Source organism: Malus sylvestris, chromosome 8, assembly GCF_916048215.2.
Source record: "Malus sylvestris chromosome 8, drMalSylv7.2, whole genome shotgun sequence".
Classification (NCBI taxonomy): Eukaryota; Viridiplantae; Streptophyta; class Magnoliopsida; order Rosales; family Rosaceae; genus Malus; species Malus sylvestris.
In genome coordinates this window covers 10,184,129-10,201,515 of record NC_062267.1, presented here as the reverse complement: position 1 = coordinate 10,201,515, position 17,387 = coordinate 10,184,129, and the positions used below count along the sequence as shown (strand labels likewise).

Sequence of the window (17,387 nt, the reverse complement as noted above, 5' to 3'; positions counted from 1 at the left end):
GACATGGTATCAAATCCAAGGAGCGGGCCTATACTGTACTGCCACGTGATGGATGGGTCCCCTTAGCCCAGCGCGATGATGGTGGGTCCCTTAGCCCAACGTGTAGGGTGAGTCCTGTTGGCTCCATGTGGTTGCTGATGTGTGGATCTCATATTGATGTTGTTGGCTGGTCTCTCTGATAATTCGACATGGTATCAAATCCAAGGAGCGGGCCTATACTGTACTGCCACGTGATGGATGGGTAACGGATTGTGTAAAAGTTGGGAACAATATCGATGTTGTTGGAAGTGGGCATTTGGTCCGTCTCTCTGATAATTCGACAAATAAGCCCTCAACTAAATCCTTCATTATCTAGAAAGGATCAATCTCTCATATCAACGGCCACTTAATACTATAGCCTAATAGTATTCCTCTTCACTTATAAATGAGAGGTCACAGATTCGATTATCGTCAAAGTTGAATTTGAATCACATTATTGCTAGCCTAGATATTATCGTTGTTAATAAAAAATTAAAAAAAATTAAAAAATTAAAAATTAAAAAAAAAAAAAAAAAACTCATGTCAAGGGGATCCCAACTAAATTGTCAGCATTTTTGCTCTCAGCTAAATTCCTTGGTTAATATATCACCAATAAGATCCACTTGATCTATCTGACTAATTACAGTAACTTCTATAACCCTTAAATTGCAGGATGGAACCATATATATGGGGATGGTTCAAAATTCAAATTAATGTCGCTGCATGTCAACAAAAAGAAAGAAAGATGTCGTGATTATCGTTATTGGCAATTTTCACTTGGTCTAGTAATTCACAGTCTTCGTTTTGTTAAAAAAGTCGTGAATTCAAATATTTGACGAAATTATTTACAACCATACCGACACATGCATCATTGAAACTTCAATATAAATAAGGTTTTGGTTTTATCTATTCACGTAAAATAGTCGTGCCAGTTTCATATATTGTTACTACAACAACAACAACAACAACAAAGCCTTTTCCCACTAAGTGGGGTCGGCTATATGAATCCTAGAACGCCATTGCGCTCGGTTTTGTGTCATGTCCTCCGTTAGATCCAAGTACTCTAAGTCTTTTCTTAGAGTCTCTTCCAAAATTTTCCTAGGTCTTCCTCTACCCCTTCGGCCCTGAACCTCTGTCCCGTAGTCACATCTTCGAACCGGAGCGTCAGTCGGCCTTCTTTGCACATGTCCAAATCACCGGAGCCGATTTTCTCTCATCTTTCCTACAATTTCGGCTACTCCTACTTTACCTCGGATATCCTCATTCCCAATCTTATCCTTTCTCGTGTGCCCACACATCCCACGAAGCATCCTCATCTCCGCTACACCCATTTTGTGTACGTGTTGATGCTTCACCGCCCAACATTCTGTGCCATACAACATCGCTGGCCTTATTGCCGTCCTATAAAATTTTCCCTTGAGCTTCAGTGGCCTACGACGGTCACACAACACGCTGGATGCACTCTTACACTTCATCCATCCAGCTCGTATTCTATGGTTGAGATCTCCATCTAATTCTCCGTTCTCTTGCAAGATAGATCCTAGGTAGCGAAAACGGTCGCTTTTTGTAATCTTCGCTAGATTGCTCCGGTCATTAGTGTGGATAAGTATATAAATGGATAGAGATAGGAAAGCAAACACAAGATGTACGTGGTTCACCCAGATTGGCTACGTCCACGGAATAGAAGAGTTCTCATTAATTGTGAAGGGTTTACACAAGTACATATGTTCAAGCTCTCCTTTAGTGAGTACAAGTGAATGATTTAGTACAAATGACATTAGGAAATATTGTGGGAGAATGATCTCGTAATCACGAAACTTCTAAGTATCGGAGTGTGGTGTCGTCTTGACTTGCCTTATCTGTCTCATAGGTAGATGTGGCATCTTCTCTGGAAATACTCTTCCTCCATCCAGGGGTGGTATCTTTAACTGGTGGAGATGCACAAGGTAATGTATCAATTTCACTTGAAGCTTACTTGTAGTTTCAGGCTTGGTCAAGCGCGATACAAACCATGTAGTAGGAGTCCCCCAAGTCGCCGAGCTAGGGGGTCTGCTGAAAGAGGTGACAGACAAGGTAAGCAATCAGAGCTCCGACTGATTGTTCACCTTCTCCCCATCTTGCAGCAGCATGAAGGATAAAGAGAAGAAAAATGAGAAGAGATGATATGAGATACTTTTGCTTTTGAAGAAGTAACTTTCCACAGGCTTATTCTTGAACTGAGCTGGAGGGTTTTCTGGTTTCCTCCAGAGTATAAGGCCGACTGAAGAATTTGAGGGTCAAAACAAGTCCATCAAATCTAGAGTACGTTCCACCCTGCTGATATGGGATACTTTTGCTTTTGACAGAGTAATGGATGTATCGGCACGTGTGCTGTTACGCTTGTCTCCACATGCTTCCTTGTATCCTTCGCACTTGCCCTATCTGTTCCTCAAGCAGGTGCGGAATCTTCCCTGGAAACATAAGATGTTGAAGATGAGTACTCGAGAGCAATGCCAGGTAAGTAATCAGGTAAAGGGTTCCAGGCAGTCAGTTCCTGGCTGGAGGCTTGATTCCAAGTGCTGACTGATTGCTCTCTTTCTCCTTGTCTTGCAGGTAAAAACAAGGCCAAAGGGAAAGACAGGGAAAAAGCATGATATGGGATACTCTTGCTTTTAACCCTGATGATATGAGATATTCTTGCTCTAGTATAGCTTGTTTGCAGAGGTATTATCGGGGGGAAAGAAAGCTGAATATTTCGAAAGGCTTCGTTGGGAGTGCCCTCTCAGATATGATGAAGGGTTGGGCATTTTTGCAGGTCTGCCTGTCCGTTGGGGATGGGGGTCGACATATATAGGAGTCTCCCTAACAACAAGTAGTAATGCTATTCCTTTACCCTGCTTGGTCATAGCACGGTAATGGGAGCTGCCAGTTTCACATGTTTTAACTATGTCAGAGCACTTTTGAAAAAGTGGTCTGTGGTATCTGGCTCTCGAGATTCGGAGAACGATGCCTCTTCGATTTTTGAGAAAGCAATCATGCTGGGGGTCTGGCTCTCGAGATTCGGACAGCAGTGTCTCTTCGATTTTGAGGAAGTAATCATGTTGGGAGTCTGGCTCTCGAGATTCGGAGGGCGGTGCCTCTTCGATTTTGGAGCAAGCAATCTTGTTGGGAGTGTTGTCTCGAATGTGAGTAAAGGTTGGGCATGTTTGCTAGTCTACCTTGCCACGAAGCACAAAGGTTGACACACAGGGACTTTCCAATTATCCAGCAATGGTACTGTTCATTTACCCTCTCTTCGATTTTGAGAAAGTAGTCATGTTGGGAGTCTGGCTCTCGAGATTCGGAGGACGGTGCCTCTTCGATTTTGGAGCAAGCAATCTTGTTGGGAGTGTTTTCTCGAATGTGAGTAAAGGTTGGGCATGTTTGCTAGTCTACCTTGCCACGAAGCACAGAGGTTGACACACAGGGACTTTTCAATTATCCAGCAGTGGTACTGTTCCTTTACCCTTGTGGGTAATAATATGGTAGCTAGACCTTCAAAATTTATGTGTCTAAACTTTGTTAGTGCTGTTTCTTTGCTATTCTTTTACCTTTCTTGGTCAGAGCGATGTAGTGGGAGCTGCAAGCTTCACGTGCTCAACTTTGGCAGAGAACTTTGGCAAAGTTATCTGTGGTACCCATGAGCTATTGTTGCGTGTGGGAAGTGGGTGATTGAACAGTAAGATTCATGTGCTTTCTACTTCACCAGAAGTCTTCGACAGAATGCCCATAATTTCTGCAAAGCTGAGTGTGCGTGTGACAGGTGCTGACAAGGCTAGAAAAGTAGGTGCCTCTTCGATTTCTAAGATCGGCTCTCGTGGTCTCTGAGCAGCCCAGCTTTTGAGAAAGCGAGCGCCTCTTCGATTGATTCGGAGAACGATGCCTCATCGATTTTTGAGAAAGCAATCATGCTGGGGGTCTGGCTCTCGAAGATTCGGGGAGTAGTGTCTCTTCGATTTTTGAGAAAGTAATCATGTTGGGAGTCTGGCTCTCGAGATTCGGAGGGCGGTGCCTCTTCGATTTTGGAGCAAGCAATCTTGTTGGGAGTGTTTTCTCGAATGTGAGTAAAGGTTGGGCATGTTTGCTAGTCTACCTTGCCACGAAGCACAGAGGTTGACACACAGGGACTTTCCAATTATCCAGCAATAGTACTGTTCCTTTACCCTCTCTTCGATTTTTAAGAAAGTAGTCATGTTGGGAGTCTGACTCTCGAGATTCGGAGGACGGTGCCTCTTCGATTTTGGAGCAAGCAATCTTATTGGGAGTGTTTTCTCGAATGTGAGTAAAGGTTGGGCATGTTTGCTAGTCTACCTTGCCGCGAAGCACAGAGGTTGACACACAGGGACTTTCCAATTATCCAGCAGTGGTACTGTTCCTTTACCCTTTGGCAGAGAACTTTGGCAAAGTTATCTGTGGTACCCATGAGCTATTGTTGCGTGTGGGAAGTGGGTGATTGAACAGTAAGATTCATGTGTTTTCTACTTCCCCAGAAGTCTTCGACAGAATGCCCATAATTTCCGCAAAGCTGAGTGTGCGTGTGACAGGTGCTGACAAGGCTGGAAAAGTAGGTGCCTCTTCGATTTCTGAGATCGGCCCTCGTGGTCTCTAGGGAGCCCAGCTTTTGAGAAAGCGAGCACCTCTTCGATTTCTGAGATCGGCCTTCGTGGTCTTTGAGCAGCCCAACTTTTGAGAAAGCAAACGCCTCTTCGATTTCTGAGATCAACCCTCGTGATCTCTAAGTAGCCCGGCTTTTGAGAAAGCAAACGCCTCTTCGGTTTCTGAGCAGGCGCCTCTTCGATTTCTGAAGCTCCGTCGAGTGCAGATTTTTATAAGGGCTGGCATTAAGTTCCAAAGCACACTTGAATCTCCAACAGTAGAAGCTTCATTCTTGCACTTCTAAGATCTTGATTTGTCCGACCTCTTCTCTCTCTTCAACACCTTTGAAAATGTCTGGCCCCTCTGACCGTCGTTTTGACTTGAACCTTGTTGAAGAGGCAGCCCCGCCTTCTCCAGACAACATATGGCGCCCATCCTTCGTCTCCCCTACTGGTCCTCTTACCGTTGGGGATTCCATGATGAAGAATGATATGACCGCTGCGGTGGTGGCCAGGAACCTTCTCACTCCCAAAGATAACAGACTACTTTCCAAACGGTCTGATGAGTTAGCTGTTAAGGATTCGCTGGCTCTCAGTGTTCAGTGTGCAGGTTCTGTGTCTAATATGGCCCAACGCCTATTTGCTCGAACCCGCCAAGTTGAATCATTGGCGGCTGAAGTGATGAGTCTCAAACAGGAGATTAGAGGGCTCAAGCATGAGAATAAACAGTTGCACCGGCTCGCACATGACTATGCTACAAACATGAAGAGGAAGCTTGACCAGATGAAGGAAACTGATGGTCAGGTTTTACTTGATCATCAGAGATTTGTGGGTTTGTTCCAAAGGCATTTATTGCCTTCGTCTTCTGGGGCTGTACCGCGTAATGAAGCTCCAAATGATCAACCTCTGATGCCTCCTCCTTCTAGGGTTCTGTCCAGTACTGAGGCTCCAAATGATCCCCCTCCGGTGCCTTCTCTTTCTGGGGCTCTACCGACTGCTGAGACTTCTCCTAAGCAACCTTTGTGAAGGCTCCCTCTTGTGTGTTTATTTTGACTCCTGTATATGTACATATTTGTAGCTTATCGGGGATATCAATAAATAAGCTTTCCTTCATTTCAACGTATTGTGTTAAATATACCAAAGCCTTCTTCGCTAAGTTCTTTGAATTTTCTTTTGTTGAAGCTTGTATGTTGAAGCTTTCTGAGTGGAGCATGTAGGTTTGGGTAGTGTTCCCTTAATTTTCCGAGTGAGGAAAACTTCTCGGTTGGAGACTTGGAAAATCCAAGTCACTGAGTGGGATCGGCTATATGAATCTTAGAACGCCATTGTGCTCGATCCTGTGTCATGTCCTTCGTTAGATCCAAGTACTCTAAGTCTTTTCTTAAAGTCTCTTCCAAAGTTTTCCTAGGTCTTCCTCTACCCCTTCGGCCCTGAACCTCTGTCCCATAGTCGCATCTTCTAATCGGAGCATCAGTAGGCCTTCTTTGCACATGTCCAAACCATCGTAACCGATTTTCTCTCATCTTTCCTTCAATTTCGGCTACTCCTACTTTACCCCGGATATCCTCATTCCTAATCTTATCCTTTCTCGTGTGCCCACACATCCAACGAAGCATCCTCATCTCCGCTACACCCATTTTGTGTACGTGTTGATGTTTCACCGCCCAACATTCTGTGCCATACAGCATCGCCGGCCTTATTGCCGTCCTATAAAATTTTCCCTTGAGCTTCAGTGGCATACGGCGGTCACATAACACGCCGGATGCACTCTTCCACTTCATCCATCCAGCTTGTATTCTATGGTTGAGATCTCCATCTAATTCTCCGTTCTTTTGCAAGATAGATCCTAGGTAACGAAAACGGTCGCTCTTTGGTATTTCTTGATCTCCGATCCTCACCCCTAACTCGTTTTGGCCTCCATTTGCACTGAACTTGCACTCCATATATTCTGTCTTTGATCGGCTTAGGCGAAGACCTTTAGATTCCAACACTTCTCTCCAAAGGTTAAGCTTTGCATTTACCCCTTCCTGAGTTTCATCTATCAACACTATATCGTATGCGAAAAGCATACACCAAGGAATATCATCTTGAATATGTCCTGTTAACTCATCCATTACCAACGTAAAAAGGTAAGGACTTAAGGATGAGCCTTGATGTAATCCTACAGTTATGGGAAAGCTTTCGGTTTGTCCTTCATGAGTTCTTACGGCAGTCTTTGCTCCTTCATACATATCCTTTATAGCTTGGATATATGCTACTCGTACTCCTTTCTTCTCTAAAATCCTCCAAAGAATGTCTCTTGGGACCCTATCATACGCTTTTTCCAAATCTATAAAGACCATGTGTAAATCCATTTTCCCATCTCTATATCTTTCCATCAATCTTCGTAAGAGATAGATTGCCTCCATGGTTGAGCGCCCTGGCATGAACCCGAATTGGTTGTCCGAAACCCGTGTCTCTTGCCTCAATCTATGCTCAATGACTCTCTCCCAGAGCTTCATTGTATGACTCATTAGCTTAATACCCCTATAGTTCATGCAATTTTGTACGTCGCCCTTATTCTTGTAGATAGGCACCAAAGTGCTCATTCGCCACTCATTTGGCATCTTCTTCGTTTTCAAAATCCTATTGAAAAGGTCAGTGAGCCATGTTATACCTGTCTCTCCCAAAAGTTTCCACACTTCGATTGGTATATCGTTTGGGCCTATTGCTTTTTTATGCTTCATCTTCTTCAAAGCTACAACCACTTCTTCCTTCCGGATTCGACGATAAAAAGAGTAGTTTCTACACTCTTCTGAGTTACTCAACTCCCCTAAAGAATCACTCATTTCATGTCCTTCATTGAAAAGATTATGAAAATAACCTCTCCATCTGTCTTTAACCGCGTTCTCTGTAGCAAGAACCTTTCCATCCTCATCCTTGATGCACCTCACTTGGTTTAGGTCCCTTGTCTTCTTTTCCCTTGCTCTAGATAGTTTATAGATATCCAACTCTCCTTCTTTAGTATCTAGTCGTTTATACATATCGTCGTAAGCCGCTAACTTAGCTTCTCTGACAGCTTTCTTCGCCTCTTGCTTCGCTTTTCTATACCTTTCACCATTTTCATCGGTCCTCTCCTTGTATAAGGCTTTACAACATTCCTTCTTAGCCTTCACCTTTGTTTGTACCTCCTCATTCCACCACCAAGATTCCTTTTGGTGTGGGGCAAAGCCCTTGGACTCTCCTAATACCTCTTTTGCTACTTTTCGGATACAACTAGCCATGGAATCCCACATTTGGCTAGCTTCCCCCTCTCTATCCCACACACATTGGGTGATTACCTTATCTTTGAAAATGGCTTGTTTTTCTTCTTTTAGATTCCACCATCTAGTCCTTGGGCACTTCCAAGTCTTGTTCTTTTGTCTTACTCTTTTGATATGTACATCCATCACCAACAAGCGATGTTGATTAGCCACGCTCTCTCCTGGTATAACTTTGCAATCCTTACAAGTTATACGATCCCCTTTCCTCATTAGAAGAAAATCTATTTGTGTTTTTGACGACCCACTCTTGTAAGTGATCACATGTTCTTCTCTCTTCTTAAAGAAGGTGTTGGCTAAGAAGAGATCATATGCCATTGCAAAATCCAAGATAGCTTCCCCATCCTCGTTTCTCTCCCCAAAACCATGGCCACCATGAAAACCTCCATAGTTGCCTGTCTCCCTGCCCACGTGTCCATTTAAATCTCCTCCTATAAATAACTTCTCCGTCTGAGCAATTCCTTGCACCAAATCTCCAAGATCTTCCCAAAATTTCTCCTTTGAACTCGTATCCAACCCTACTTGAGGTGCGTACGCACTAATCACATTGATAAGTTCTTGTCCTATTACAATCTTGATTGCCATGATTCTATCTCCTACCCTCTTGACATCTACAACATCTTGTACCAAGGTCTTGTCCACGATGATGCCAACCCCGTTTCTCATTCTATTTGTGCCCGAATACCAAAGTTTAAACCCTGAGTTTTCTAGATCCTTTGCCTTACTACCAACCCACTTAGTTTCTTGTAGGCACATAATATTTATCCTTCTCCTCACCATAACTTCCACTACTTCCATAGATTTTCCCGTTAAGGTTCCTATATTCCACGTTCCTAAACGCATTTTGCTCTCTTGAACTCTACCCTTCTGTCCTAGCTTCTTCACCCTCCCTTGTCTAATATGATCAAAGTACTTCTTTTGTGTGTCCCGGGTAAAGTTGATAGGAGCATATGCTCCCAAACAACTTTGAGTGGAGTCGTTCGAAAAGAAGTTTCTATGGCCCCCTTGCTCATTTAACACTGCATCCGGGTGCCGATGGAGATACAGCGACCCTTGCTCACTTATCACTGTGCTCGGGCCACACAGCGCGCCACTTACGGGTGACGCCCTAGCTTTAGCGCGATTTTGTTCTGGATTCATTTTCATAAGGATTCGACGTGATCATGGAGTGCCGGCTGTCGACTACCTGACGCCCTCCCCCTCCTCCTTTATCCGGGCTTGGGACCGGCCATGTAAGACATAGGCGGAGTTCATATATTGCTACTAACAAGAAATTTTTATATGATACCGTATCACCATGTCACTTGTGATACTGTCATTGAAAATATGCCATATGTCCTTTATTTTCACAGCTGGATTTAAAACCTAGTTTAATCATTTTTAAAATATAAATTAAAGATAAAAACGTCGGAAAAGGAGAAGAATAAAAAATAAATAATGCCACCTCGACAGCCCAGCACAGTGGCAAAGCTACAGAGGAGCAAAGAGGGGTGGCCGCCCCTCCCCTCGACGGAAATCAAGCCCAGGAGCAGTGGTTCCACCCCTCTGGTCCCTTCGGAAGTGAGCAATCATGTCTGGTTCTCTGGTTTTTGGTGCTCTGCAACAATAGTTTCTGTTTTCTATTTTTCAAAACCCAGGCCAAAACGCCTCGTTTGGACTTGGGCAAAGAAAAAAAAATTTAGTAGAACGGTGCATTTTGGTTTCTAATAAAAGGTGTGATAGTAGGGACCATGCATTGTTTTGTTGTTTAGTAGCACGTGATCATCAAAGCCTTAGCATTAACATCCTTCTATTCTTCTTTCTCGTGGGATTTTTGAATGATTTCAAGGCTAGATTTTTCCTAATAATTTCGATATAGAATTGGAACTATGCATGCTGGCCAGATAAATATTGGTTTACGCTTTAGTAGATAAAGTTTTTTTTTTCAATAAACTATGTGTCTCAATAAACTATGTGCCTCAATAAACAATTGTGTATCATCAATATGTTTTTACTAACACATTCAACGTACTTATGCACCCATTACATATGTACAATCGACCAAACCACATGTATGCACCCAATTATTAAATTCGTCATAGAGTACAAGAATATCATTTTATTATCACTAAGTTCGTCATAGTGTGGCAGTTTGTAATTAATATTAATAAATTATGAACGTCGTTATTATTGTCTACTATTTAAAAGGATTTAGTTGTTTACATTTTTTTTAACCTTGCACCCATTTGAAACCGTCCCTCCTCATGCCAATTTCTAGCTTCGCCACTGGCCCAGCAGAACCCTAACTCGCGATGCCTCTTTTCGTCACATCGTCACCCCCCCCCCCCTCTTCTCTTCTTTTCTTTCTCTCTGGTCTGCTCTCTCCCTCTCTCATCTCATTTATCTTCTTTTTTCTTTTTGTTAAGTTATAAACTTATTAATCTATAAAAGACTTCTAAATAAAATCTTATAATGATTCAATTGCACATATAACAACTAAACCATTATAAAACAAATATGGTGGGAGATTGCCGGACTGCCTCACAGGGTGGGGGGTGGGCAGTGGTTCTTTTTCTATGACATTTTTTTTAAGTGATAAAATTGATTCGAGTCCAACTATATAAACAATGAACACAAGGCCAATTTTCAATAAAAGTATCGCAAGCCGATAATTTCTCGCTACTAACCAATAGAAAAGTTATGCCTACATATATAGCCTAAGAAATTATTTACCTTAAAAAAGGCAAACTCAAATTCGTGGGTTTTCTTTTCCGGTTTGCATGTTTTATTGCATTGCAATTTGCGTGGGAATAACATATATGGTACGACGTTGTGGGAGAATGCATGAGTTGAGTTTGACAACTCATGATGATTACAAGATGCATGGAAGGATTTCTTCCGACCGAATTGCCTTGATGAGGCAACACATACAAATCGAATCTTATGCTGCTTCACAATAAGGACACTTCACCCTCCACAGTCAGAGAGACAGAGAGAGAGAGAGTTTTCAACGTCAATGGGTTGTGTTTTTCTTCTGCAATCCCATTCAAGGCAAGAGATTGCGTATGGCGGTGTGGCCCATGAGATCTCAAATGTTGGTGGCCACTGGCCCGGGCCCCTTTGGAACATTATTTCCTCCGTAACCTCTTTTTTTACTGTGTTGAATTCATTTTTTGTCTATACTTGTAGATTGCATGAGCCACATGAAATATCCTTTACTGCAAAATTAGTTTCGATGCAAGACTTTTTTTCCAGGAAATTTCACTCTCCAACCAAAAATTAGGTTCAACGTCATGTATGTTGTTGAGAGTTGTCCCACATCGGTGAGGGACAAGGTTTGCTATGTGCTTATATGATCTTGGACTACTCTTCATATTGCCAATTGATTTTTTAGTGGAACCTCAATTTCCTCATATGTATCTACATCTCATTTAGTTGAGGCCACAAACTGTGCTTTTGTCCGCCAACCTAATGTAATGAGCTAGCTTTATTTTGTATGCTATATATGATTATATGTTTTAGCGTTTGAATCTAAAAGTTGTCAAACTTATAAATTCATGGATTAATGCATGGTGATATGAGAGGGTAGTTTATTATGGATCTTTTAAAAATAAAACAACAATAAATCTAACGGTAATTTAGATAAGTTTAGACATAACAACTCAAGTATTAGTACTTCAATTAGGGTTAAAAACACTTCCAAATTATGAAAATTGCTTTTATTAATATTTGGCACGAAATAGACACATTGCAATATGCACTTTAAATATGTATTGATTTACTCTAAAACAAGTCCATAATCATATAGATAACGCGACTCAACTTACTCTGCATGAATAATTAATTAATAGCACATATTATTTTTTCTGGTTACATTCCTCACTATACTTCTTAAACTAACTATTGGTGCTCAATCTTTCAGGTTACGTTTCTTACTTCTTCAACTAGATATTGATCCAATTGTCTCAAGTTTAAGAAGTGAGAAATGTAACCTGAAAAACAAGTGACTAGTGTTGTTAACTTATTATTCTTTGTAAGAATATAGTGTTCTTCTTTATTCCTCACTTCTCAATAGTAGAAGAAGTCTCAAGTTTGAAATCCCCTTACCATCATTGGTAACAAAAACGTTCCTTTCTTCTTTGTTAGAATATAACGTTCTCCTTACTTAACTATAACGGATTTAGAATGACCAAATATGAAAGATGAACTTAAATGACCTTATAAGAGGTATACGAAATTTTAAAATTAAAAAAAAGATTATTGTTGCAGTCCTATCGGATTAGGAATGTAATTATGTAAATCCTAGTATATCTAGGAGTATCTACTTTATTCCTATTAGGAGTTGATTACCTATTAAGAGATGTAATCCTAAAATGGTAAGGATTCTACCTATCTTACTACTATAAATAAAGGCATAAGGGGGTGATACAACACACACACCTCATAATTAAATCTCTCTCTTTCTCTCTTGTTGCCGCCGGCCCCCTCTCCCTCTCTACCCTTTATACAATTCAGTCAAATAGGCCTATAACACATTATCAGCACGCTCTTACCAGAAGCTAAGAAACTGAAGGATCGTAGGAGGAGGCTATCTTCTACAAATTCAAAGGCTTTCAATCGTTTTCTGCCAATCAGGTTCTTCTAAAATAAATTAAGATATTTGAAAAAACCTTGAAGCATGAAAACATTCACCAGGATGCATGAACTCCCTATATTTATATTTTCCTTCCAATTATATATATCGTATATATGTTCATATATTTTGTCAATATATATAATTGTTCATGCATTACGCATATATGCTATGTAGAATTGTGAGTCAAAGAATTGAAATTAATTTAGAAGCAATTAGGGTTTTTAACCCTAGAATTCGAAAATAAATAAATAAATCTGGAATTTTATGGCACCGCCGCAGCACCAGCCGTGTGGCGACAAACCTTTGAACGACGTCTCTAATGCCTTGGACCTAGCACGCAGCCCTTTGGGCTTGCTACTTCTCTCGGAACTCAACCAGGCCTCTGCCTGGGTTGGTTACCATACGAGCCTACAGCCATAGTCCAAACCCAACCCAACCCGTATGCCAGCAACATGATAGGCATGTCCCTAACACAAGCTTGAATCTCATGCCCGTCTACAATAGCCTTCTTGGCTTGCTAAACTGGTTTTTAGTCTCGGCACACGCCAGCAACTTTGTTGCTGGGCTTAGCCTGAGCCACGACCCATACCATCAGCCAACCTATGTGGTTGGGCTAATCCCTGAGGCTGGGGTTTCCCTTCACACCCGCAAACTTTTGGGCTTGCCCAGTGCGTCTGACCAGGCCCACAACACACCAGCCTTCATGATTGGGTTTACCCAGATCAACTCGTGGCCTGCAGCCATGATTTAGGCTGCTTCTAGTAGCCACCGGAGCCCAATAAACTCTATAGGGCCATACCCTACTCACGGCACCTATGCCCACCGTGTTTGGGCTAAGGTTTTGGCATTCTAAACTAATTTTAACCCGCATGTTATAATTATTTTTGCTTCTACGATCGAACCCGAATAGTCTTAATATATTAAATTAATTAAAGTGACCAGCAGTCCATTAATTTGACAATTAATCCAAAATCATTAGCCAGAAGCTCATTTTTTGGCATTAACGATTCAATAAATTATTTCGTTTCTTTGAACCATTGACTATCTTTCGTAGTCCCGAAGCACTCACACTTAAGTTCCTGAAGCAATCCACAAACCCACTACACTTTATTGCATATTGTATTATGTGTTCTTGCAGGTACCCTTATACGAACTAAACATTCATAACTAAATCGAAATTGTAGTTTCGAATTTAGTGCCTTTGAAAATCAAAGTTTTCATGCAAAACTTACCACATGAAACTTGTAGCTTTCATGCATAAATTAAACCAATACATGTCTATAGAACCCAAATGTTCTACAATGTATGTCTATGGCTTTCCATACGACTAACCACGTTTTGTGTGTACCCTCTGTTTAGGGACATGTCGAACTTGAACAAGCCCAATTTCACCGTTCTGGAAGTCTCTAGAAGAAACTACCTAAAGTGGGTTCAAGACGTGAAGCTCCATCTTACTGCAAAGAGTCTTCGAGCTACCATTGAGGAACCACTCAGAAAGCTATTGCTATGATCTTCATTCGAAGACACATCCATGATGCACTGCAGACCGAGTACCTCGTAGAGGAGGATCCCCGTACCCTTTGGCTCACCCTGGCGGATCGCTTTGATCACCAAAAAGACATTTACTTGCCTAAAGCAAGACACGACAAGCAGCATTTACGCTTCCAAGACTTGAAGTCTATGAATGAATACAACTCTAAAGCTTATAGAATCCAATCACTGCTTAAGTTCTGTAAAGATGACTTAATCAAACAGGATATCTTGGAGAAGACCTATTCGACCTTCAATGCCACCAATATTGTCCCACAGCAACAATATAGGGCACATAAGTTCACCAAATTTTTGGATTTGATATCTATTATACTTCTTGATGAAAAACAAAACCAGCTTTTGATGAAGAATCATCAAGCTCGACCTACTAGCTTGAACGCCGCACCTGAAGGACACGCGACAAATTTTAACAGCCACAACCAAGAAAGATCCTGTTGTGGCTGTGGAAAAAGGCAGCAAAGGCCATCATGGGCCCAAGGTCCACCGAACAGAGGCATATCCAAGGTACAAAACTTGACCCAGAAATGCAACCCCTTGCCCCAAAGGCCCCAAACTTCAAGAATAAGGGAAAAGCTACCGTTCAATCAGATTCCATTGAAATGGACATGTGTAATCATTGTGGATCAAAAGATCATTGGTCACACATATGCCGAGCTACCCATGAGGCTATTGCCAAGTATCATTCCCGTCGTGAGTCTAACGTTGCGCATGTAGAACTTCTTGAATATGCTACTACATCCATGGAGATTTCAGATTTTCAAGAGGCATCCACTCCTATGGATGAATAACTTTTAGACATGTTTTTAGGGTGTTTTAACCCCTAGTGGCCGAACCCCTCCCTATTTTTAGGTTTATGGTTTAATTTTCGGACAATTTTTCTAAGTCTTTGGAATTATTTGTTTGGTTTTGGTTTGTTTTGAACTATGGACAATTATTTTATGGATATTATTTCTTTTGATTAATTAAATGAATGGAATTATATTTATGCATGTGACCGATTCAATTAATTTATTTCTAGGTATAACTAGTGGGGAAGTTAGTTGTTTGGCTGATAGTACAACCACACACACCATATTGTGTGAAAACACTATTTTACTAACTTCGTACCTAAGAATGCACCTCTGACAATCCTCTCAAGCCCATCCAACCTGATATAATGATACAAAAAGGCTCATATAATGTTATCCAATGGTACTGAATTAACTATTAAAGAGGCACTCTATTCTCCACGTTCCGAAAGAATGTTACTAAGTTTTAGAGATATTCGAGATAATCAATATCATGTTGAAACCACTGAAGAGAATGGTTCTGAATTTTTTTGTATCACTTCTTACGAATATGGCCAGAAGCATAATCATGAGAAGCTGGAATGTCTCCCAAGTAGGTTGTACAAAATAACCATTCGAGCCCCCGAGACACACCATGTGGCCGGCCCTAGTGCTAGGTTCCAGGACACTCTCTTGCTTTGGCATGATCAAATGGGACACCCCGGACGAGATATGATGTGCCGTATCCTCAAAGTATCTCATGGGCATCACTTGAAATCTTATCCCGGCCATCCGCTTTGCAAAGCATGTTTCCTGAGGAAGTTGAACATTCAACCCTCAATTACAAAGATTATTCACGACCCCTCTAAATTTCTTCAGAGGATTCAAGGGGATATCTGTGGACCTATCCAACCAACATGCGGACCATTTAGATACTTCATGATGTTGGTTGATGCATCGACACGATGGTCACATGTTTGCTGATTTTCCACACACTATGTTGTATTTGCGAAACTCCTAGCACAAATTATTAAGCTCAGGGCTCACCACCCAAACTATCCGATCAAGTCGATTTGACTGGATAATGTTGGATAGTTTACGTCACAGACCTTTGATGATTATTGCATGTCTGTTGGGATTAAAGTTGAACATCATGTACCCCATGTTCACACCTAAAACGGCCTGGCAAAAGCTTTCATAAAGCGCCTTCACGATAGTTTGAACTTTGGTTATGAGAACCAATTTGCCGGTATCTGCCTGGGGCTATGCAATATTGCACGCAGCTATGTTGGTTCGCTGGAGGCCCACCGCTACCTAACCTCATTCACCGTTATAGTTGGTTACTGGACACGAGCCTGATGCCTCGCATTTACGTGTGTTTAGGTACGCAGTTTATGTGCCAATAGCACTGCCACTACGTACCAAAATGGGTCCTCATAGAAAAATGAAAATCTTTGTCGATTATCATTCGTCAACGATTATACACTACTTAGTGCCCTTGACAAGAGACCCATTTACCGTATATTTTACGGATTGTCACTTCGATGAAATAGTCTTCCCGTCGTTAGGAGGAGATAAGATCACTAACGTTCCTGTAGAATGTTGTAACTTGTCGTGGATTACTCCCACTATGTCTTATTTAGATCATTGCACCCCTCAGTCTGAAGCTGAAGTGTGACGTATTCTAGATCTTTAGAGCATTGCTCAAAGCATGCCAAATGCTTTTACTGATCTAGCTAAGGTGACGAGATCACATATACCCGCTGCCTTGCAAGGATAGACATACTTAACATACACCAAACAACTGCCGTGGAAGCCCTGACCGACCCCGAAGGTGGGGTGGCCGCACCTCCCACACGACATGGTACATTGGCGGTTAGCTAATCACCTGCTCCTACCCTGAAGTGTGGCAAGCCTCCCAGTTCAAAGGATTCACAACCCCAATAGAGGAAAACAGCACAAACTAATGACCTTGGTTTAAATTTGATCATTGCTTACTCATTCGTTCCAACGCATGAGGTTATTCTAGATTACGGTGATGTCTTAAATGAGATAACCCGGCCTCCCGAGAATCCCGAGATTTCAGTCTATTACGCAATATTGGATGAGGTTTGGAATCGAAATGAGATGATTGTCTATGATGCATTCGCATATACCATTACTTCCGTCATCATGCTTAGCGATGACATTGAACCACGCTCCGTTGATGAATGTCGATGTAGAACGAATTGGTCAAACTGGAAACAAGAAATCTACGTCGAACTTGATTCGTTCACGAAACGAAGGGTATTTGGGCATGTAGCTCTTACTCCACCACATGTGAAACATGTGGGCTACAAGTGGGTTTTCGTGAGGAAATGTAATGAGAATAATGAAATAGTACAGTACAAAGCACGCCTCATAGCGCAAGGTTTATCTCAACGCCCTAGGATTAATTATGAAGAGACATATTTCCCCGTAATAGACGTCATAATGTTATGCTACCTTATCAGTTTGGTAGTTTTCGAAAAACTGAATATGCAGC

General features: G+C 41.7%; 1 protein-coding gene and 1 long non-coding RNA gene across 2 annotated transcripts in view; one reads left to right on the top strand and one right to left on the bottom strand.

The window, feature by feature from the left end:
- Positions 1–1,664: 1,664 nt before the first annotated feature.
- Positions 1,665–4,412, bottom strand: LOC126633309 (uncharacterized). The gene is made up of 2 exons (XR_007627017.1): positions 4,348–4,412; positions 1,665–4,129 (listed from the first exon to the last, which is right to left on the bottom strand). It is a non-coding gene; the product is annotated as an uncharacterized LOC126633309 (long non-coding RNA).
- A 552-nt stretch (positions 4,413–4,964) lies between these two features.
- LOC126633307 (uncharacterized) overlaps positions 4,965–17,387 on the top strand; it is a 34,494-nt gene continuing 22,071 nt past the window's right edge. Inside the window, exon 1 of the mRNA XM_050303885.1 lies at positions 4,965–5,241. Coding sequence (XP_050159842.1) covers positions 4,983–5,241 — 259 coding nt within the window. The 5' untranslated portion in view covers positions 4,965–4,982. The remainder of the gene's footprint in view (positions 5,242–17,387) is intronic.